General features: G+C 40.3%; 1 protein-coding gene across 1 annotated transcript in view; it reads right to left on the reverse strand.

Moving 5' to 3' along the window:
• Window positions 1-332: 332 nt before the first annotated feature.
• The window catches only part of fut8b (fucosyltransferase 8b (alpha (1,6) fucosyltransferase)), a 199,929-nt gene continuing 176,033 nt past the window's right edge, over window positions 333-24,228 (reverse strand). Inside the window, exons 8-11 of the mRNA XM_072446193.1 lie at window positions 22,720-22,966; window positions 8,405-8,581; window positions 7,963-8,113; window positions 333-1,806 (exon numbers count right to left, since the gene is read on the reverse strand). Of these exons, the coding sequence (XP_072302294.1) occupies window positions 1,468-1,806; window positions 7,963-8,113; window positions 8,405-8,581; window positions 22,720-22,966 (914 nt within the window). The 3' untranslated portion in view covers window positions 333-1,467. The remainder of the gene's footprint in view (window positions 1,807-7,962; window positions 8,114-8,404; window positions 8,582-22,719; window positions 22,967-24,228) is intronic.

Here is a 24,228-nt window from a genome sequence, read left to right on the forward strand (position 1 = left end):
CATGTTCATACTTAGAAATGTGTTCCCAGCATTGAAACCATCCTTCAACACAAGAAGTGGCAGGACCATTTCTAGATCTTGAGCTTGGTGTATCCACCTGGATGAAGGGGTCATGAGCCAATCGTACATGTTTTTGAGAGACGACTCAAAGGAGCCAAAATAAATAAAAACATTGAGAGAAAATGCACACAGAAAAGCACGAAGGAGGGACACATCCATTAACCAGTAGAATGTGTCCTTATTACAATAACATCATGGCAAATTTGATGCTCAACTACAGCATTATAAGAGATTAATATATAAAGATGAAAACACCAAAGAACAAAACGTGCTGTGTTGGTTTCTCAAGTTTATTTCGATTGATGATTATCAAAGACAATGCCCGTGAACATAAAAAAAAGCTCTTCATGATTTTTGGGAAGTAGTGAAATGGCATTGGAACATTTCTTCTCTTAAATTGAAAACAGCAAAAGTAAAAAAGGTAAAAGACAAACATTTTGACAGACGGTGGAGAGGTTCTGAGGGATATTTTGCCAGTGGAGTGCTTTGATTGGTGAGCCACGTGCATTTGGAGTTGGCCATAATCACATCACTGTTCTTTTTACTGTTGGAGTGACTGGCATTTCAATCAAGTGCCACTTAACATTATTCAGTCTGGAGTGAAGCTGAAATAGAGGCAAAAACATAATATATAAAAACACACTTTTTTGTAATCAATAATAGGCACCATTGTGACATGGCCCCATCGACATTTTAAAAACCTTTGATCATCCGCTCTTTTCTTTCTGGAGTCTCTCACGCATCCAATGTACAGTACACAATGCACAAGCCACATTCACACCGAAATGAATTCATTAAGACCGTTTAAAAACACTTAAAAAAGCACAATATGGTATCTTTCAAATTAATTGCACAGGTAGTGACGAGGAGAAGAGGGGGATAGTAGTGTACAGTGAATGGGAACGGGGATCAAAAAAGGGCCTTGGTGACGAGCATGGCAATTGAGAAAGACAGTACATTCAGTCAAATAAGAAAGAAACAAAACAAAAAAAACAGCAGGAACAGAGCAAAAGGCAAGGTTAAAATCACTTGAAAAGAATTTAAATAAAAATCTCAACACTTTTTTTTTTATTTCCAGTTTTTTCAGTCAACGCTCAAAGGGTCAAGGCGAGGGTGTCCCTTTGCCCCGTGACTCTTTGTGAGCAGTAGGTCAGTCGTCTTTGTATTTAAAATGTCTCTACTGTTTGGAGGCCATTGGTAGGTGAGGGGGAGGTTGTAGTAGTAGTTTAGGTGCAAGCCTTCCACAACCTAACGTAGGCATTTTAACACAAGTGCTGTCATACATAAAAACACAATGCATTTTCGGTCATTGGTAACCCCTGGATTTTTTGTCTTCGAATGAGTCTGTACAAAAAAGCTCCTTCGGTTTAAATTATCAATCCTTCATTTATTTTGAATCTTTTTTTGTTAATTATTTTGGGAATTGAGCAGCTTGTCCGCTTCAGGATAAGTGGGATATTTCACCGTCTCAATTTTCTCCTTGACTTTGTACGAGGGGTAAAGGCCGGTACGTCCTAGCTTGCGGTTGATGCCTTTCGAGTAGCCGTCCCAGTGGTTGCCAGCGACTCCGATAACATCTCCGGGCTCCAGGGGGATGTCCTCGTTGTTCCGTGCCTGGTGTGGATACACCGCAATCTGGTTATGGGCATTCTGACCTCCGAAGTAGTAGATATCGTCCAGGGAGTAGAAGAAAGATGAGGCGTCTGCGTGGAGAGTCTGCATGATTTCGTAGGCCACTCGACAAACCTGGAATAGACATGCAAAATCAGGTATTGTAGTTAGGGCGTAGAGCTGGGTTGAAAAAAATCGATTTTCCGATTTTTAATCGATTCGCATATTAATGACCGATTATCGATTCATACGTCCAAAGATCGATTTTTTAGGCCCGAGCCCCAGCAGGGCGGAGGGCCTATTGCTCCCGCAACGCTGCCGAAGGCAGAGTTGCAACTGTCTGACCAAACATGCGGGCGCAGCCCGCATGTTTGGTACCCCGTCGCCCCTGGCAAGTACAGTGAACTAGCCCATGCCGAAGGCATGGATCATGCATACTTACTCCTGCTATGACAGAAATAGTCAAGAATGAGTGAATGGGCGTAGCCCATTCACTCATTGTTGACAACAGCAGCGCGAAGCATTCCTCCAAAAACCCTCCTGGCATCGTCCCGTTCGCGAAAATCCATGCCGCAGGCATGGGCCATGCTTGTATCTGCTCAAATCAATGGAAGTCTATGGGGAGTGGGCGGGGCATCCCGACGGAATAGGGAGTGACGAGCGCGTAAGCGCTCGTAATGATGATTCCACCCCATGACGGCATCGGGAAGGCTTAGAGCTTTCAAACGATGTATCATTTGTTGTTATAGTGGAAACGGCTATATTGTTTTTGCTAAAAATATTATTATTATTTTTTTAGGCCTGAGCCCCAGCAGGGCGGAGGGCCTATTGCTCCCGCAACGCTGCCGAAGGCAGCGTTGCAACTGTCTTACCAAACATGCGGCCGCAGCCCGCATGTTTGGTGCCCCGTCGCCCCTGGCAAGTACAGTGAACTAGCCCATGCCGAAGGCATGGATCATGCATACTTACTCCTGCTATGACAGAAATAGTCAACAATTAGTGAATGGGCGTAGCCCATTCACTAATTGTTGACAACAGCAGCGCGAAGCGCTGCATTCCTTCAAAAACCCTCCTGGCATCGTCCCGTACGCGATAATCCATGCCGCAGGCATGGGCCATGCTTGTATCTGCTCAAATCAATGGAAGTCTATGCGGAGTGGGCGGGGCATCCCGACGGAATAGGGAGTGACGAGCGCGTAAGCGCTCGTAATGATGATTCCACCCCATGGCAGCATGGGGAAGGCTTAGAGCTTTCAAACGATGTATAATTTGTTGTTATAGTGGAAACGGCTATATTGTTTTTGCTAAAAATATTATTATTTTTATTATTTTTCTTGTTCTTCTTCAGCGCTTTGATCTCTAATTTGACCCCCTGAACATGCTCAAAAACTCACCAAACTTTGCCCAAAATTCAGAATCGGCGAAAAATTTTATTTTTTCTGGGCCATTTTTTTTTTCGTTAAAAAATGGCGCGACAGCGCCACCGACAAAAGTCAAAATACATTGCGCCTATGGGAGACGCCCCGAGGTCAACTTTGTCGTAAAGCTACGAAATTCGGGACACGCATTCCTCTCGTGAGGACAAAAAAAAATAAATCATTGTGGCCACGCCCCCAGACTTACCCTATGGCCGCCATCTTCCTTTGAAAATGAAAACACGCTGTGTTAGCCATTTTGTTCACGTCAAACTTTGACGAACTCCTCCTAGGGCGTTTTGCCCACCGACTTCAAAATCGGCGTACTTCCTCTGGACAAGTGGGGCATCTAAAGTGTTCCAATTTTTTGAGATACCTTTTACGGTCTGTGTGCGGCGCAGCCGCAAAGTTGAACAACTTATTTTGGAATATTGCAGATCTAAAAATTGCTCCCATTTGATCAAAACAAGTCCGATTAGGACCAAATTTGAATCAGTTGTTAAACTTTCTAGTTTGGACCAGTTTATGATGACAAAATTGAAATGGGCGCGATAGCGCCCCCTACAGAGTGACCTTTAAATTAACATTGAAGGTCAAAAATTAGTTTTACCAAAATGTTCTAAACTTTACCCAAAATTCTATTTTGGCGTCCCGATCAAAAAAGCCAATCAGACAAATGCCTTATTTTTTACGGCGTAGTCGTAGCGATGACAGAAACCTCCCAATGTTATCCCTATGGGAAAAAAGCAACATCGCTCAAATCACCACATTTTTACGCTTCACACTTTAACAAACTCTCCTAGGGCGATTGTCCGATCAAACTCATATTTGGGGAAAATCATCTACACAAGCGGGGCATCAAAAGTTATCCATATTTTGATTCTAAGTGCTACGGTCTCTGTGTGGCGGACCCGCAAATATATGTCACAAATGGGAAAACAGCGAAATCTCTAAAATGACCACGTTTTCACGCTTCACACTTTAACCAACTCCTCCCAGGGCGATTGCCCGATCAAGCTCATATTTGGGGAAATCATCTACACAAATGGGGCATCAAAAGTTATCCATATTTTGATTTTAAGTGCTACGGTCTCTGTGTGGCGGACCCGCAAATATATGTCACAAATGGGAAAAACACCAAATCTCTGAAATGTTCACATTTATGCTTCACACTTTAACAAACTCCTCCGTGGGCGATAGCTCGATCAAGCTTTACTTTGGGAAATATCATCCACACAAGTGGGGCATCAAAAGTTATCCATATTTATATTCTGAGTGCTACGGTCTCTGTGCGGCAGAGCAGCACATTTGACTGACACTTGTGTTCATTTGCACTGGATTGGCCATGTCCAATGTGTCGCCGTCTGTCAAGTTCTTTTTTAATTCAACACATAATAAGGGCGCCATCTTTATCAAGTCGAAAGCGCAGAGTCGGAAGGCCGGCGGCCCGCGAGGGCCGTTGGATGCCGCTTGCGGCTTTAATTTCTTTTTCCTCGGTCTAAAAATAACTCGAAAACAATCATGCCGTCGGACAGAGATGGTAACGTTAGCGTAACACTTAGACACCTGAGACACTGAAGGCGCCGATTTGGAGGAATTTCGGGTTCCGGGAAATAGAAGGGACCAACGAGCTGGACAAAAGTAAAGCGGTCTGCAAAAAGTGCGGAATTGAGGTAAAGCACTGTGGTAATACCACCAACTTAAAGAATCATCTGCGGCGGCATCACCCTAACCTGCCCTTGGGACCGCTTTTGGGTGAATTCTTAATTATTTTCAAGCATAATAATAATGCACTGGTTAGTGTCCCAGTAGAATCCACTGTTGCAGATGTAGTCACCTCAATGATGTCCTCCATTTATTGTTCTGAATTATCTTTCTTGAAGGTAGATTGACCCTTAACCTTTTCATCAGTCTTCCAGCCATCAGTAACTAACAATACTTGTAAGATTTTGCTGTTTAATATTGATATAATACTAGTTTTAATATGTTGCTTCTCTACACAGTCATGAAGTGAAGGAAACGGTTCAAATACATTTTTCATTTTTAATAACATTAACCCCTGGATCGAATCGAAATCGGATCGAATCGGGAATCAGATCGAAATCGGATCGAATGGAATCTGAGAAAATCGGAAAAAAACGATTTTGAAACGTAAAAATCGGAATCGAATCGATTCTTGAAATTTGAATCGAAACCCAGCTCTATTAGGGCGAGAGTTTTTTAATAAGTTGTTTCGCGAGCCCGCCGACGTCAAAAACGGAGATTCTAAAAAACAATATATATATATATATATATATATATATATATATATATATATTTTTTTTTTTCTGTTTCAAAAAGTTTTTTTGGCCAAAACCTCAATAAAAATAAAAATGTATTCTGCACCAGCATCTCTGACCTCCGACCATTTCTGCACAACCCCGAGTTCGTCAGAACGTAAAAGCTTTAAAACTCTCGCAACTCACGGCTTCCTCGATCTAGTAGATTAACATGAAGGATGCGGGGTGGGCGTGGCTTTGGCTCGCGTTCCCCATTCATTGAACTCGTGTTCGAACGATTATATCAGAATCATTTTGTCAGCTCGTCTGTGGAGTCACGCGTTCTCTTCTGATCACATTGTAAGACTGATACTTGTCTGAATCAGATGAGCTGCGTGTCACGACTCGAGCGTGGGAAAAATGACTGCGCCGTTGGATCAAATCACTGTGGCCAAATTGAAGCTGCTCAATTAGACATTTTCATTCATTGCACACTTTGTGCTCCTGTCAAGACTCAATAAAGTTTATCAAACTGACTTGTTTGGTCACGGGATGATTAATTTTCGGGTTAGTTTATGACATAGAAGGTATTTTTGTACACCGCAGTATAATAAGAGTTATTTTCAATGTCTTGCATTGATAACTATAACTATGTAGATAATGTAGAGGGAGTAGGGCCTATATTCTAAGAATCCAAGAAAATTATTTAGAATACAATTTTATTTTTAAATTCAACTCCGACTTTTGGATGGTAGGAATGTGATTTGATATATTTTATTTTTATTTTTATTCTGTCCTCCCCTTTTAAAAATGCCAAGGAAAGTCTGTGAAACAACAAATTAAAAAACTCTCGCCTGGAGGATAGTTGCAGGTTTATGAATCAGGATAGTGTCAGATAAATGTTTGTACCACGTTTACAGCAGCAACCTTCGTACATATGCCATATCAACACTATCAGATTAGTATATGGATTTGCAAATAATCAAATATACTTTTTAGCTGTAAACAAATTCAGAAAAAACGCTAGATTCTGGCTCCGCAGGATTCTTGAGCACCAACAATATGAACATACAGTAATTCATTTTTATTGACTGGGGTTTACTTGCCAGTGATGTATGACTTAAATAAATAAATAAATAAACAATGATTGACAGGTGATTGACAGCTCACTAGTCCACTATCAATATAATATCAATAATTCAGTCAATATTCAGACACATGGGGTAAAGAGACACTATACAAATTTAACAAAAGGGAGTATTGCTTTCATAGGTTAAGTGTCTAATTTACATAGTTTACTATAATATGTTAGCATCACATACCGATCCCCTACATGTATTAAGAAAATAAATCATGAGGTTATGTGCCCTACTATGTCAGTATTTAAAGGTTTAAAAGCCAACAAACTAATTTCCCTGGTCAATTATTAAGCATTCCAGTATTAACAAAGAAAGAACAGTTCTTAACATGTATCAACATTTGTAGAAGTTAGTGAGGTCTTCAACTTCAATCAATGAAGGGTGTTTTAGCTTTCTCGCAAATTAACCTGGTTTAGATCATGTATAGAAAAAACAACAACATAATAAACACAAATGACACATGTATGAGTATGTGAACCTAATTTATATGAACAATAACTTGCTACAAGAATAAATCAAACTATTCCATAAGTAGCAAGGCAGCTAGAAACTAATGTAAGTGCAATTTTGTATCCATAAACCGTTACACGTTGGCCAATTTCATCCCCTTTGTTCAAATAATAATACTCTAAAATAGCTGGGAACACAATTACATACGTGCATTATGTTCAATTCTTTAAAATGTCTGGGCAATTTATTCTACATGGCCCCAAAAAAAGCACCTCTTTTTTTTGTAGCTTGCTGCATGCCGTGAAGCCCATTTCTTCTTTTGTTGTAACGTTCTTTCAAGAGGCACTTTGAGAGGCGACACGCTTGGAATAATAGAGATGCCATCACAATCAACAGCATAAAAGATCGGCTAACTTCAGGAGCATGTGCAGTAAAACTACATTATTTTAGCCCCTCCTGGGAATTGTGACGTTGCCTGTAAAAAACAATGAAAGCTTGAACTTGGTGTCGCTGGTGTGGAAAGTGTCACAGGCTCTACTGTATAAATAATAATATAATACAGTTGTTTGCCCAAGGTTGTTAAGCCAGAAGAATGATCAAAGACACAACTTTAGCATGGTTTCTAACTTGCGTTTCTGTTTTTGTTGCCTTGAAACATGTGACAAAAGTGCCAGTGGGAAAAAATAAACAATGGTGGAAACAATGCTACATTGTGTTTATTTGGTACATTTTCTAATTCACATCTTACTAAAAACGTACTGTCGCAAAAACTTTTTTTTTTTTTTTAATTTAGATTTTATTTTTCCAGATGTATCTTTTATTGTTTTGTTGTACTTTAAAAAAAACATATTTATTATTTTCAATGCTTGGACACATTATACATCGTCATTGCCTTAACCTAAATGTATGTTAAGGTTAAGTCATCTCTGGGAATGTGACGCATCTTTTTTTAAAGAAATGTAACCAGTTCTACTATTGTATGAAGTGGTTGTGCCAATTAAAAAACATTATTTTCAAAAGCCAACGCACTTGTGAGGAGAAGGTGCAGACCAGGAAGTCAGTCTGGGACAGGAAGTGGATATCCAGGATGACCCCTCGGAGGGAGTTCTCTGTGTAGCGGTTGTGCAATCCGGCTGACCACGAGATGGAGTTATCGCTGATGAACTCATAGTCTGGATACCTATGACAACAAAGCTAGGTTTAATGTCAAATAAAGAAACGATAATGAATAAAACATCTAAATTAGTTTAAATGAACCCCTTTTGACAAGGTTTCTTCTGCTTGTCTCAATTGAAGATATTTTTGACTAGTTTGATATATTTAATTTAAGAATGATTTAGGCTTGGTAACTACTTAAATATGACCCTGACTCCTCAACACACTATAGTCTACACCAAATAATAACTGAGGAAAATTCAATCCAACACAAAATCATTTAAATGTATTGGGAAGTACAAGCAGAGGTACTGACTTGGTCTTGGCCTCCTGTAGTAGAGATGGGTCATCTGTTGCTAGGTAAACCCGTTTCTTGTCCACGTGACCACGTCGAGCCAAATGCTGGAACTGCTCCTCCACGTGAACCATGTACTCCTCTATGGGGTGGAAGGCCGCCTCAGTGCCCACCTTGTCCGTCCTCCGCACATGTACACTAAAAAAAGAAGGAAAAATAAATAAATATTATATAGAATATAGAATATCAATAAAGATGAAGACTGCCATATTTATTTCTTCTTCACCATTTTGGTGTTTGGCTCAGGGCAAGACATTTAACCATAATTTGCCATGTGTAATGTGATCAGGGTCTGTTGGTGCATAATGTGGGAGGAGGTCCGCAACCTGCTTGTCTAGATGTTGTCTAGATGTTGTGTAGATGTTGTCTAGATGTTGTCTAGATGTTGTCTAGATGTTGTCTAGATGTTGTCTAGATGTTGTCTAGATGTTGTGTAGATGGCATTAAACATATCCAACTCAATGGAGACAAAGAAGATGGTCCCACCATTCGCTCACAGTAAGAATTGATGTTTCTCGAGATGTTTTTGAGGAGTAATAACACATGTAGATGAATAAAGGCAAGACAGATACATTTAATACCATACAAACATTTTAGGCAAAACAATAACATCTAGACAAGCAGGAGGCGGACCTGCCCACCAGCTACATTGTGCCCCTATAATTTAATTCAAAAACAGTAAATATTCTGTTTTAGTTTGCCCTGAAAAGACGAAGAATCAAAAACCTTATTTGTAAGTGATTTTCAAAAGCATGTAATTGAAATATGTAAATATTGGAATTGAAAGCCCTAGTATTTTTTTAATTATGAATTGATTATATTATTCCTAATAATAATTCATATTTCTACAATGTCTCAAATCAAACATTAATACATCACTTTTCATACAAAAATGTCCATTGTAAACACTTTCATATGCCCACATTCCCACCCAACCACGCCCACATCCCACCCAACCGCGCCCACATCCCACCCAACCGCGCCCACATCCCACCCAACCGCGCCCACATCCCACCCAACCGCGCCCACATCCCACCCAACCATGCCCACATCCCACCCAACCGCGCCCACATCCCACCCAACCGCGCCCACATCCCACCCAACCGCGCCCACATCCCACCCAACCGCGCCCACATCCCACCCAACCGCGCCCACATCCCACCCAACCGCGCCCACATCCCACCCAACCACGCCCACGCCCAGATCCCACCCAACCACGCCCACATCCCATCCAACCACGCCCACATCCCACCCAACCACGCCCACATCCCACCCAACCACGCCCACATCCCATCCAACCACGCCCACATCCCATCCAACCACGCCCACATCCCATCCAACCACCCCCACAACCGCCAGACCCATAAAACAAGACAACACACAGACAGACACACGCTAAAATACATGAGGCATATAATAACAACCAGTGGAGGAAGCACAATCAGAGGAGCTGTCTGCACCAGGAGAGTCTCCTGCAGCCACAGGACACAGGGCCCGGGGCCCAAAGGAGAGACGAGGCCTCAAATCTCCACCAGGGGCCACAGCCGACCCCCACTCCTGGTACAGAGGGCTCCCCAGAGGAAACACTGGAGAACCTAAAAGTGATCATAACTAAGAACTAGAATATAAAATAGCATCAATAAAATGGGATGGAATACAACTACAAAATAATAAATATAAAATAGTAGCCTACAATGTAAAAATAGAATGAATGAATGAATTACATACAAATAACACTAATACTGTGATAAAATGTGAATATATGATTATATTTCTGTGATGTATTTTATCTGCATAATAGTAATATTTTATCTGCATCATTAGTCTAAGAGAAGAACGGGTGTGTGACAAACTGCATTTGTGAAGGGGTCGTAAAGATGGGCCAAAGGATGTTTGCCCCAGGGGGGGGGGAGTTGCACCCCCCTTGCAGGTTTTATCTCTACGGAAAAATACCAAGTGCCTTGATGTGAGGCTGACCAATGAGAAATGTGACCCGCCTATTCCAGAATATCTAATAAAACCAACCAGCATGGGAAAAAACGGGGTGAGATGCAGGAGGATCACGCAGGCTGCTTACAACAGCTTGCGTGATCAGTCCCCGCGTTTTCTCCCATGCATGCCACACACTCCTCATGTCCGTCTGTCCTCCTCATGTCCGTCTGTCCGTCTGTGAGAGTCGGATCTCTCCTTCACTGGAACGCCTCCAGGTTTCTACGCTTTTTTCCCAAAGAGGTTTTTTTTGTAGTTTTTCCTGGCCGAGAAGGAGAGTCTAAGGACAGAGGACCCTGGGACATCGTCCCTCGCCACCACAGACATTGTCTGACTTCATCGCCACCACAGACATTGTCTGACTCCCTCGCCACCACAGACATTGTCTGACTCCATCGCCACCACAGACATTGTCTGACTTCATCGCCACCACAGACATTGTTGATTCATTTCTCCCTGTGGCCCTCAGAGGCAACTGTTGTTGTGATTTTGGGCCTTACAAAAATAAATTGATTTGATTTGATTTGACAAATGTCTGATGTTTCTGTGTCGTTTCATATTCTAGGTTGAATTGTGTTCTCGATGTGTTACGGAATAGCATCGGTGTATGTCTGATTCCATGACAAATACATATTTAGATTATTATCATACAGATTCAGCCAGCATATACTGCGCAAACTTTTAAATTATGAATTGTAATGTTAAATAATATGAAATAAATATAGTCATTTGTGTGTGAACGTGCACCATTCACAGTGCCTCATTTATAGACAGATTTGGGGCTTTCCTGTTCCCCACACGTGACACAGCATCGCTACGGTTCAATGCGGCTTCGCGTTTTAAGCTGATCTGATGCTGAGCAGAGCAAAAATGTAAAGAAACAACCCCATTCTTAACGCGTGCATAAGAATAGTCTGCATTTTTGTAGAGCTTGCCGGATTAGCCAAGAGATTTACAAATGGATGTGAAGTGAGAGAAACAAAGCAGAAAACAAATCAATATGTAAAACTGGATGTTCGTTTTGGGAAATCTAAAGCAAAAAGATGCATTTATTGACAATGTTGTATGTAATGTCTTTATTTAGACTTTTACTGACAGAATAGAAACTGGCCTGGTATTGATGAATATTGCATGCTGGGAGAAATCTTTTAATCTTTTGCCAAACAATGTTAAAAAAAAGGAAAAACAAAAAAAAGTAAATCTGCAGCTTAGAGGATTTCAGTGAATAAAGCACAGATAGACACAAACAGAAGATTTAACAGAGAGCAAAACAAAGATTAGGCCAAAATAGGTAAAGGAGGCAAACACAACTTTGTCATACAAGTATTTATGAGATGAATAAGCCAAACAAATTATATTCAGTTGTGAGACATGTAAACAAACATCTGTTGTTGGGGAACTACAGTACTAGAGAGGCTTATTATACTTTGCAATACGTTAAAGATGTTTTTGGACATGTTGTAACTATATACATGTTGAAATAAACAAGTTAGCTAATATATTGTAATATATTCCTGTATTATAACTTACTAACTAATATGTCTGGCAAAATAAATAAGTTACCTGTTAAAAGTTAAACCTCTTGGCTAAAACAAGAGGTCAAAGTTCGTTCAGAGCTGAAATGATCGTTTAAAACACGGAGGAGCACTGGGTTACTACATAGTGACATCATGCAGTGGAACCAACCATTTCAGTTCTGGTGAGAAGAACTAAATGTGCAGGACAATTCAAACATACATAAGAAATATAACACGACTAAATTGTTGGAAGAAACTACTTTCAGACTATGAGCTTAGTGTTATCATACTAGCCAGATTACTTTAAATGTGTTGTACCTGTACCTTTTTAAAAATGTATTTACAGAACTATTTTGTTTTAAAATGTTTTCAGAAGTCCAAACACATTTCTCACTTTCTAATCCAGTCCTTAGAATCCCAATTATTCGAGTTTATAAGAGCTTTTCACGCCTTTCAGAAGAACGCCATACTTTCTGGCCTAATAAAAGCCTGTTATAATTTGAAGCAGACATTACACAGTGTCCTCACTTTTACAATAAATCTAAACTAGGGAAAGAAAGAGACTTTATTACATGAAAAACATTGAGTACTGCCCATTTAAGACCAACTTAGCCATGGTTAAATTAGTGCTGTCAATCAATCAAATATGTGATCAGATTATTCACACTTTATAAATGTGATAAAGTGCGCTTTTTAAAATGTCCTTATTTAAATGTCTATTTGGATGTATTCACATTCTTATATTCATGTATTTATTCATCTTCTATCGCTTTTCTAATCGGAGGTTGCGGGTGACTGGAGCCTGTCCCAGTGACTTTGGGCCTTAGGCGGAGAACACCCTGGACAGTGGCCAGCTCGTCGCAAGGTTATATTAATGAAATTATATCATGTCATTGTTTCACAAATCTACAATGTAAGTCTTTGTATTTCATGTTGAATTGGAAAGTTTAGTGGGTTAAAGACCCATAATAATCGTGTAAGTGGCTCTCACGGTGACAGCTGTAGCTGCTGGTGTGGGCCTGGCCTCCACAGGTGTTGTGTTGTAGTTTGGTGAAAGGTTTGGCCCATTTCTCTCATTTCCACGCTCACACTTATTTCATTTTCGTCACAAAGCGCACGCAGTTCAACCCCAGAACTCTAACGGTCTTTGGTTTGATCTGTCACTCTGCGCTCGTAAGCATCAGTAGCAGATCACTCAGCGGCTGATGTGGATGAGCGCGAAGCGGCGGGGAATGGTGCGAACTTGCTTCGCCCCGCGGAAAGAACTAGCGGAGATCTGGAGTTGAACAACGTGTGCTCAGTGACAAAAATAAAACTGCGAGAGCTACTAGAGCAGAGCAGCACGAAGCAGAACCATTTAAAAGGATTTAGAACCGGAAAAAAAGGTTCAAGATCTGAAAATAGGTAAAAATGCCACATATCTGACCTTTGTAATGTACGTCTCTGACAGCCAAAGATGAGTTTTTATATCGCGCTCAATGGGAAAAATACTTTCTGGATTGCATTGTTTTTCGCTGCAGTACCAATGGACTGGCCACTGGGGCCGACGCACCACAAGTTTAAGCTTGCAATACCTTATCCAGCTAATAGATCCATGGTGTGGTCAGACGGATTGATTTAATATGTATAATTGACCAGGCTGCTCTTCCTTCGCTCAGGTGAGCCTCCCTGTGGAGTCTAAAAGAACGTGTTTGGCGATCCTAGCGATTAATCAGCGTCAATCTGTGATTAATGGGTCAATTTTCTGTGATTAATCGCATCAGTTACAGTGTTAACTTTGACAGCCCTAGTTACGATAGGATAAATTCACGCATTGCATGTTTAACATCCATTTGGCTTCTTGTAAGCGAAAGACACATTATTCACAAACGATTGCCACGAATAACAAACTTTTGTGTAACTTGGCAACATCATCAAAGGCAATCTATATTTCCCCCTCTACAATGAGGCATGCCTTTATATGAGAGTAGTCTTTTTTCTACAACAGGAATCACACGGTCTTCACTCTCTGAATGGCTCTACCTGTGTGTGTCACTACCTTGTATTCTTCTGTCGTGGTCCATTCGGCGCGAATCTAGTGAAAAATCTCAGGTCAGGAGCGCCTTTGTGCTGGCCATCTTTTCTCTTTCAATCTTTCTCGAACGCTGCAGGGCTTGTCTGAACGCGAGGCTATATGGGATCTAATTTTAGTGTGTGCAGAAAAAGCATGCCATACGGGTCAATCACTGCACATAAAGGAGGCTGGTCGCATTGTTTAACACATAAGGTTGGAGAAAAAGAGTGTTAAAGCCAGGGAGAGGGTTTGACTTGCGGGATCCTGGCATTTTGAAAGGTTCCCCATCTTCTTTCATGCCTGTGACCTTTTGGTTCCTGTTTTGGGGCTTTCCTTTGCCATAAGCTACCGCCCACCACAGTCCAGAAGGCTTTCAAACAGTGTTTCCGTATTATTATCATTACTGGTGCACAAATATGGATATTCTAGGCCGATACAGATACGGATGTTGTGGGAAAAGCCTGGTCCGATAATTGACATTAGGCCGATATTTTATATACATCGTCGTTGTTTGGGTATTTTAAACACAAATTTCTATTTTAAAATGTGTAGAACCAATTAGAACACGTAAAAACCTTCTTTGGGGAAAAAGGGCTATAATTTATTTAGCAGTATGTTTAGATATAGGTGGACTAAAGGCTAAAAGTCTGAAAAGTGTGTCTATAGTGTTTATCGAGGGTCGTGAGTGACTTTGTCTCACTTATTGTTTAATGATAAGTTTTGTCAAAACTTTGAGAGTTTTTAAAAGTCTGTAACTTTGTCATTTCTGGGTCTTTTGACTCAGAATAAAGACTGAATAAAAATTCTGTTAGAATATAGCAGAAAACCTGTCCACGGAGCTGTTCTTTTCTTCCTATTTCTGAAGGGGCCATGCTAACGCAATGGCTGCTGTATTTTAACATCAGCAGAATTGTACTTTTCCGATCTTAAACAGTGATTTTTTGAAATACACAGAATCCACCAGAAAATGTGTAAAAGGAGGGAAAAATGTGTGTTTTCCTTCGAATTAACCACGTCAGACGCTCCACACTATGACATGTTGCTCACTGTCTCTCTGACCTTCCGCTCACGTCCTCCTCACTTTTTCTTCATCTGACACTAGACTAAAGCACCACTCCCCCTTCCCTCTCTCCACTCCTCTGCACTTGTAGCCTGCAGCTCTGGCTCTCGCACTCTCTCCTTCATGATTTGATTCATTTGCCCGTGTCTGGACCAAAGGGTGCACAGGGAGAGTCGCGGTGGGTGTAAAGAAAGCATACATTACAGACATCAAACTGCCCCGCCCAAACGGACACTCGAGCTCAGAAAGTCAGTGATTGGCCAGTGCTTTCCGGCTGTCAATCTTTTTTTTTACTACGGCTTTGAGAGCATTTGGTTTTAAGTTTGCGTTATGCATGTTGAAATGAACAATTTGCATAGCAGATGGACTCTACAAGGCTACGGCTATACTTACACAATATTTTAATATTTCAAACCTATATATATTTTAGCAATATCTAGAATGAAGACTTATAACTTCCTACACTTTGATTTGGTCTTCTACAAATGTCACTCATCCAACTGAAGAGATTTGACTTTTGCACCTTGATTACATGCACCTGGATCTACTTCCTTCTAATGATGGGATCACGGTCCTCTTTGCATAATTACACGAGTGATATTTAACTTTTGACAAGAATTTAGCTTAAAACCTGCTGAACTTACAATCTTACAACTTAGCAATCCGAAAGTTTTAAACCAAAAATATGACAAATGCAACATTTACATTTGAACTTGAACAAAGCTGCATATAGGGATCTTCTGAATCCCAACTTGTAATTGAACCCCATTCGAACTCAGAATTCCTACTTGGGAAATCAGAAAATTTCAGAGCCCGAAATTGAAAATCAAACATGACCGCGCCCGTCGTTTGGTGAAAGATAAAAACCCGGCAGCTTTGTTGGTGATAGCGCTTATGAACTTTGTGCTAATTTACCTTTATTTGCTCTATGCTGTCCACCTGCTGTGTGTGAACCTGCTCCTGCGCTGCCTCTGATCATTATGTATGCACAGTTATGCTAATGTTGCTAATGTAAAGAAAGGGAGAAGCGGAATCATGTTCTCATTGCCAATATTAATATATATACAATATAATAATATATCCTTATTATTATTATATGTATGCACTTTTACATTATTCAATGTAAATACTGGGTAAGATGGTCCTTATACTTATTATTGAATATATATTATATTATTATACATTATAAATATATGAACGCATATCACAGAAATAAAATAGATGAAGATGCTCGGAGAGTATAGCCTGAGAAGAAAGGAAATGCGATGTTGTGTGGTTGCCGTGGAAACACAAATGGTAGCCATACTTGCTCCTGTGAGTGGTGCAATGAGGAGTGAAAAGGAGAGAGAAGAGAAGATGGAGAGCTGATAACTGATAAATGTGAATACATTATTCCACTCAAATAGCTCTTCAATTGGCTTTGCTTCCAACGTTTACTACGCAAAAATTAGGTTCAACAACTAATACTTGAAATTTTGGAATTTCACAAACATTGTTGTATGTAGGAAGGCCTATATGCATATAAAGCACAGGAATTATACCACAATGACTATATAGAGGTACGTTGATCTAATTATCCATACTTATAAGTAATGACACAGTATAATATCCCAAACTGTCTCAAAATGGAACCAGTTACCAGTTCAAGTAGTTTCAAGCCTACCTTTGGGTTTGAAACAAAAAAAAAGAAAAGTAAAGAAAAAGTCGTCTGGAAAAACCATAATATCTCTCACTCTCTTCCCTCATCAGTGTGATATCCACTTGGAGTTGGCCAATTAATGGACCAGAAATAGAATTAGACGCAGTGTTAGCCTTGAACACGTGTCATTCAGCTTCATAATCATGTGCAATACTGTGACATAATGTCAATCATCCTGGTGCAATATTTTCTGTCCATATAACAGCTGTAAATAAGAGTGTTATTTGTATTAAGACTATAGGAGGTTTCTATATAACATATTTTTTTATGAGAGTTTTTTTCTAAGTTATCTGTTTCTTTATTATTATACTTCTGGACCTAATCTGTGTTGCAACGTTGCAATTTACCCATTGTGGGACAAATAAAGGTTATCTTGTCTTCCATATGATCTTTCGCTAGTTCTAATGTTAGATCAAGATCATTCTAAAACCATTCAGGAAAACTTTCTCCTATTTATACGTTTTGTTTTTTTCAGTATTGATACTTCTCCAACTGAGCATTTAGTTTCTATATTAAATTTAGTCCTACCTTTAAATGACATTTAATCAACCTGATTAAGACCTGATTTTGTCATTCTTTTTGTATGGAATCCAGGGGAACGTTTAATGGCCTGCCAGGCGCCGAACACCAAACCATTTCCCTTTGCAAGTTATGATATCCATTGCAAAATGATTAAGTCGGTAAAATCAAACACTCATTTCATCTTGCCCAAATCCACCCCAAGTGCCCAATCCATCCATCCTGTCTATTCTTCCAAGCTCTGCCTTTTATTCCACATATATGCCCTCTCCCCGCTGCACTGATACGAGCACACAGGCACTTTGTTGCAACATCAGTGCGCCGTGGACTGGATCTATCGAGACCCTGGCAGGGCAAGAGCAGACAAGACGAAGAAGGAGGAAAGGGGAGAAAAAAAAACTTTGTTCCATCCAGCGATTCATTTCAATAAGCTGTTTCCCAGTGGAGCAGCAGAAGGATGTGGAGAGGAGGAGATGGTAATGCATGAGAAGAAAGCATTAGAAGAGCCAGGAATGGAGAGGGAAAGGCTGTGAGCGTGTGGAGAAGAGGGAGTCACGAGAAGAAAAAAATGTGGAAAATCAAGAGACGGGGGAGCGGGGACTGCACAGAAGGCTGGAGTTTTAACACAAGTTTAAAGGGATGCATAAAGTAGGTTAGCTTGATGTCTCATTTTGGGAATCCCTATATTATGCAAAAGTGCTGCGTCAACAACTTATTTTGCGCTTAAGAAATTTGAAAAAAATAGCTCAGAAGTCTCATTTTGATAAATTCTGTCCAAATTGACATCACGACAAAGCTTTACAATTTAGACTAAAGCAGCTCGGTGGGGGAAAAATAAGACAACCTAAACACAGTGGATTGTAGCCGTGGGTTAATTTCCATCCATTATCCTGCATTCAGTCTCACAAACACACTCTTTCATACACCGCCTCCAGTCTACGCTACATACTGGAGGCAAGGTGGGTGGATCGTCTTGCTCAAGAACAGAGGCAGTAGCACTATAGCCACTGCTCATTTCATCTGAGCAAAGAAACATACAGTATGTTATATGGTAAGTTAAACCAGGCCCACGTAACTTCATAAAACATAAGAAAAAAATGAATCAAAGCACATCCTGTCCCAGCTGGGATTAGGCGGCCCCGCGGGACGAGGATGGAAATCACAGTCGCTACGACGACAAAGAAAAGTCATAGAGGACGCTGCGATATATAGTCACTATCCTCACCAACATCGGAAAAGTTTGCACACTTTGGGGTTCATTTGAAGGTTGTCAAAAGGATGGCCAATAAGACAAAAGGGTTTGGTTCAGAAGTTATTGTGATGCAGCCACTAAGGGATCATCTCACAATGGGTTGAAGCTGAAAAGACGTAATGTTTTTCGTCTTTTTGTTGCTTTGAAGCTTCAATACATCGTTGTGGCAGTAATTGTTTTGAAATGCTAAAAAACTGTCTCTGCAACGAGCATTAGGCCAACATTAGGCGGCAGGTGCGGCGCGGAGCAAGGGGAGTGCGTACGGGGGAGCACGGCGCAGTGCGGCCCGTGCGCGACCCGTGCGCGACCCGTTTGCGACCCGTTCGCGACCCGTGCGCGACCCGTGCGCGACCCGTTCGCGACCCGTGCGCGACCCGTACGCGACCTGTGCGCGACCCGTGCACACGGAGCGTTGTGATCACGGCCCCGCACCCTGCACTGGCCACGGCGCGCCGTGGACCATGTGGATTAAGTAAACAAACATGCGCAACAGGTGACATTATTTGGAGAATTCATAACTTCTACTGATAAACTTACCAAAGGATGTTCAGGGATGTTCACTAGAGGTGAGCAGGTCTATCAAGCTTCTATTGTTTTATCAACGCGTTAACATTTTATGTGAAGCCTGTGAAGTCTTTCGTCTTTTGAGGGGGGGAGGGGGTCCAGAGAGAGACGAAAAAAATTACATCATCTCAACTTCAACCCATTTTGAGATGATCCCTAAGTGTTCTAAGATAATGACACCTTCAGGTTGGTGGGAGTGCTCTAACTACTGAGCCACTGCTGCTCACACTGTAATACATTTCATGTTCTTGGTATTAGCTGCAATATTGTTTGAAATATTTCCCGGGTATATTTACCAGGTTATGTAATAAAATAAATAATAAACTTAACCGTGTATGTGAACAGAAACGTGTTCCAATAGTGGCACATACTGTATATAATTCCACAATATTATAAAAATGAAAAAGAACTATGGTGTGTTTATTAAGTATTTAAAGAATGTAAGATTGATTTTAAATTCCATAAACATGACCAATCTGCGTCCCCAGATACTGTACATCAAATTGCTTTTACTGATAACAAATATAATGTTCTTAAATACCAAAACATTGGACATGAAGGCCAAGTTGTTGATGGTATAACTTTGTGTTTTAGTTCTCAAGATGATCATCCAATCAGAAATCAAATTGAATGAGGCTCACGCACCTCTCAGTTGGGTTCCAGTTTCAGTGCTGATATGCAGTTGGTTTGGTTTGTTGGACGTGTCCTCTATAAGCAGATTGTGGCCCTGGCAACCAAGGATCAGTCACGGTTCCTTTAGACATCGAGTTACTGTTGGAGGTTACCGTTGTTTCTCATGTATGATTTGCTTTGTAGTAGAGCAACAAAAATCCGGGGCATCCAAAACACTGAGGTCATGTCCAGTTAATTTCTGAGAACTGGGTAATTTGATATTGATATTGTAACTAAACACTATTGCATTGGCCTACCTATTGTATTGAATTTGGGAGAATATTCATAGCCGGAAGTCAATTTTGGATTAAGGCCGTTCAAAATTGGCAGCGGCTAAAGGCGTGCACATTCAGCCTATTGTATGCTGTACACAACATGTAACACAAGCTTTGAGTAAAATATAGCATTGTTATTTATAGTGTTGCGTTACACTGAGCAAACAGATGGTAAGATGAAGGGGAAAAAACTGTCAAGAACAATTCCTTTGGATCTAAAGTATACTCTGAAGACACTGACTCCCAAATGAGCAGGCCTTGCGAGAGCTGAGTGCACTAATGAGCACTTTTCAATTAAGTATCAGACGGCTACAACGTGCCCAAAGCTTCGACTCTCGAGGGACGAAACAAGACATCCAAAATCAAAGCCAACTGCAAACTCAAAATACATGTCAACATTTTTTTTTTTTTTAAAGCTAGCTAGAAGAGATAAAGGACAAGTATCTCAGGGTTCATGAGTTCAAGGTTCAGAGGTATTCTGGACATATTGCACCTGCAGGAGGCTTTAGGTGGACCTCAAGAATAGGGTTTGGTATTGTAAACATAGAATAATGCTATATACTCTCTAGTGCAGTGGTTCCCAAAGCGAGACATGCGCTGGGGCTCACAAGATGACTTGGAAGATGTTGATTTTACAATGATGTCACTGTATTTAATGTGTATATATATATATATATATATATATATATATATATATATATATATATATATATATATATATATATATATATATATATATATATATATATATATATATTAAAAACAATATACCGTAGAAGAATGGCCTCAAATGACTTAATACTCCACTTAAATACCGCATTTTCCGGACTGTAAGTCGCACATTTTTTCATCGTTTTGGCCGGGGACAAACTGCGACTTCTTTTAATATACTCACTTATGTGATATCATTTGTTATTTTCACACTTGCAACCACATTTCATATTCCAGTGAAACTTATGCATGTTTTTTCTTCTCCATTATGTATTTTTTGGCTGGTGCGACTTATACTCCGGTGCGACTTATAGTCCGGAAAATACGGTAAACACAATTAAACCTGATTCTAAATGTTTTGCAACTTCAAATTATCACGGATGACAATTTCATTTAGCAGTGGGGGGTCCCAGCTCGATTGCATTGGGGGGCTTGGTTGCCGCGGGGGTCTCGGCCTGAAAAGTTTGGGAACCCCTGCTCCAGTGCATATATGTTGTAATTATCATTATCTAGAATTATAAAACCAAGAAGAAGAAAAAAGTTAAATTGTTGCTTTGAGACCGAGTAAAACCTCATAACTGAAAAAAGACCTTTTCCGATAGCAGCTTTCAACACTGACATTGTTGAAGGTTCCCAATCCCCCTTGTACCCCTTTTTCCACCAAGCTGGTTCTGGTGCCAGCCATTTTCTAGTTCAGAATCATCTCTAAACCAGTCCAGAGCATCAGCTAGTTGGAAAAGTGGTATTAGCTTATGGCCTAGGACTCCTAACTTGCTTTTGGGTAAGGCTTTTACAATTGCTGTATAAATGTGGGGCAATGATATTCCCAAGTCTATGGCAGATGACTAATGCTAAAGTGACAACTCTTTAAAAAGCCATTTAACATTTCATATCTCCACAGAGAATTTAATTTTCTCAAACAATGGGACAAAACACAATGCATAAAAGTTCTCATCAAAAACACATTTACTTCATATTGGTGTTTAGGTGCAATTAATGTCTGGTGACAAGTGAGTCTAAATCACTAAATCATTCCCCATGACTCTTGAAAACAACATAATCAATACTTTGCTGAACAGAGAAGCAAAACATTTCCAATACTTTCTGTTGTATAAATAGACAGCTATACTGAATTAGTCGATGGGATTTTAATTGGGATACATTTTCCATACATTTAAATAGTGCTTGGAGCTAATAGTGTGGCACTGGAAATAGGAAGTTGATGGCAGTTGGTGTCAAAGAAGATTGTTGTAGTAGTAGTAGTAGTAGTAGTAGTAGTAGTAGTAGTAGTAGTAGTAGTAGTAATTAACCGTTGTTAGTAAAAAGGCCTTGAGGTTTATAATGAAATGAAGAGAGAAGAGTCCAACCACATCGATACATTCCTGAGGTAGTCCAGTGATGTATTATGACAATTGAGCAAGGATTTTCTAGTCAGTACTATTCAGTTGTTGACATTGACCTCCATTTAACACACACCAAAGTTTGTTGGGGAAGTCTGACCAAACCCACACATGGAGAGAACATGCAAACGTGCACTCGCTACAGAACATGAGGTAATTGATGAATACAGAATACTTCAAGGCTAAGTCTATATTTAGCATGTTAAAATCTACATTGGTGTAAATTAGGCTGACTGAAAATCCTATGAGGTATAACAACAAAATCCAGAGCTGATTAAATGTATTTAACAAGGTCTAAACTATAGGTCTAGTCCTTGACTACATCCAAATCTGGACTAATCCAGAGCCAATATAAGTCTAAAAAAACATGGACATAATAACTAAGGCCAAATATGAAACTAAACTAAACAGGGCCTAAACCAGATTTAAAGGTAAACATGCACTTGAACTACATCTGAACATGTCTACAGCTTACCGTGGAATTAGCATTTCTCATGTAAAGCTGAACCATACCTGGTACACAGGGTTAGACCTAAAATGGGTATCAGTGTGTGCCTCCACTTACCCGATGATGGGATGCTTGAAGCCCAGTTTGGCCGTGGTCTGCTGGATCTCCTTCTCCAGCCAGGCTTGAGGTCGGACCAGGTACTTGACAAACTGTGAGACCCACCAAACAGAGGGGTCGCCATGGAGCCTATGTAGCCGGGGGGCCAGGTCCTCGGGTATGGCCAAGGGCAGGTATGGCGGGCGAGGGTGTAGACTGTCCACGATGGGCAGCTCCACCACCTGGACGTCCTTGTCATGGGCTTCTCCTAGAAGGGAATATGAAGTTAGTATTTTACTTCCATCATAACAATTATTTCTGATATTTGCAGTGATTCTGTGACATTATTGAAGAAAAAGCCAAAGCTTCTCTATCAAGCTACCACATTAGCTTTCCTTAGCTCAGTGCTAAGTAGGGATGGTCTGTTTTTTTTCAGCCATTACAGATATCGGCTGATGAATGTGTAAGCATACAGACACTTTTTCTATTTTCATTCACAGTTCACATCTGATGCACTGAGGACAAACTGTAATGAGGCGAAGGCACAGGGAGATGAAGGCAACTTTGACCGATACCAATACCTAAAAAGAACAAGAATACAATATTGATACTACTGATGTACTGTCCATCCCCCAAAACAATAACAAAAACAAACACAAAGCAAAAGTGAAAGCACATGATTCTCTACCATCAGCTGTAAAGTAAAAGTTACCTTATTTTGTACAGAGCTTACAATGAGCAAGGGAAGTTTAGAAGGTGGCAGTGACATGACTTAAAGGTCATTTACAATAAGCTAAGTCCCAGGATGGTCTACTATAGAGGCTTTAAGCTGGTGCACTAGTGCCTTTAGCAATTGCCTACGGACTCTTGTATGAAGGACAAACAGACATACTACTGTGTACAAAACACTAAAGAGTAACAAACAACCTCTGACACAACATTTACTTTAACCTAATACTGTGGTACATTGATATCTCTCAACAAAATTTACAACTGGTTTATTTTAATTAACAACAACATAAATTCTCGGTTGAGATTTTAAATGCACAGCTTGTTCAAATGTGTTTAGGTTACTAATTTGCCAAGGCCATTGTTTATTTGACTTGGCCACCCACAATACAGGCAATACATAAAACCACACTTTTACTATTCATGCCTCGATATACAAACAGGTTAAGCCAAATACACAGAGGGCCAATATTGTATTTTATGATTCATAAACAACTCTCCAGGTCTCCATTGTTGCCCTCTCTGTAAGACCGAAAGCCCCATGCTCGTCCTTGCTTGGAGGCCAAGTGTTCAGCCTCTAAACCTGAAGGTTGAGCTATGCCACGGGGGCAGAGCCGGACACTGGCAGGGGGGCATGGGGGTCTTGAAGCCGCTCCCCTTTTAAGCACTACAAGTCTAGGTAAAAATATAGGAAGTTGCTAAGTTGCTCATCAGACTACAGTTAGGAATTACAAGGTTTTCAAATTCGGAAAAAGACAATACAAAATCTAAGTAAAAAAACAAAACACACTGAGCTATCTC

The sequence above is a fragment of the Eucyclogobius newberryi genome, unplaced genomic scaffold (assembly GCF_026437365.1).
Source record: "Eucyclogobius newberryi isolate DKJ021-1_F unplaced genomic scaffold, fEucNew1.0.hap1 SCAF_1, whole genome shotgun sequence".
In the NCBI taxonomy this organism is placed as follows: domain Eukaryota; kingdom Metazoa; phylum Chordata; class Actinopteri; order Gobiiformes; family Gobiidae; genus Eucyclogobius; species Eucyclogobius newberryi.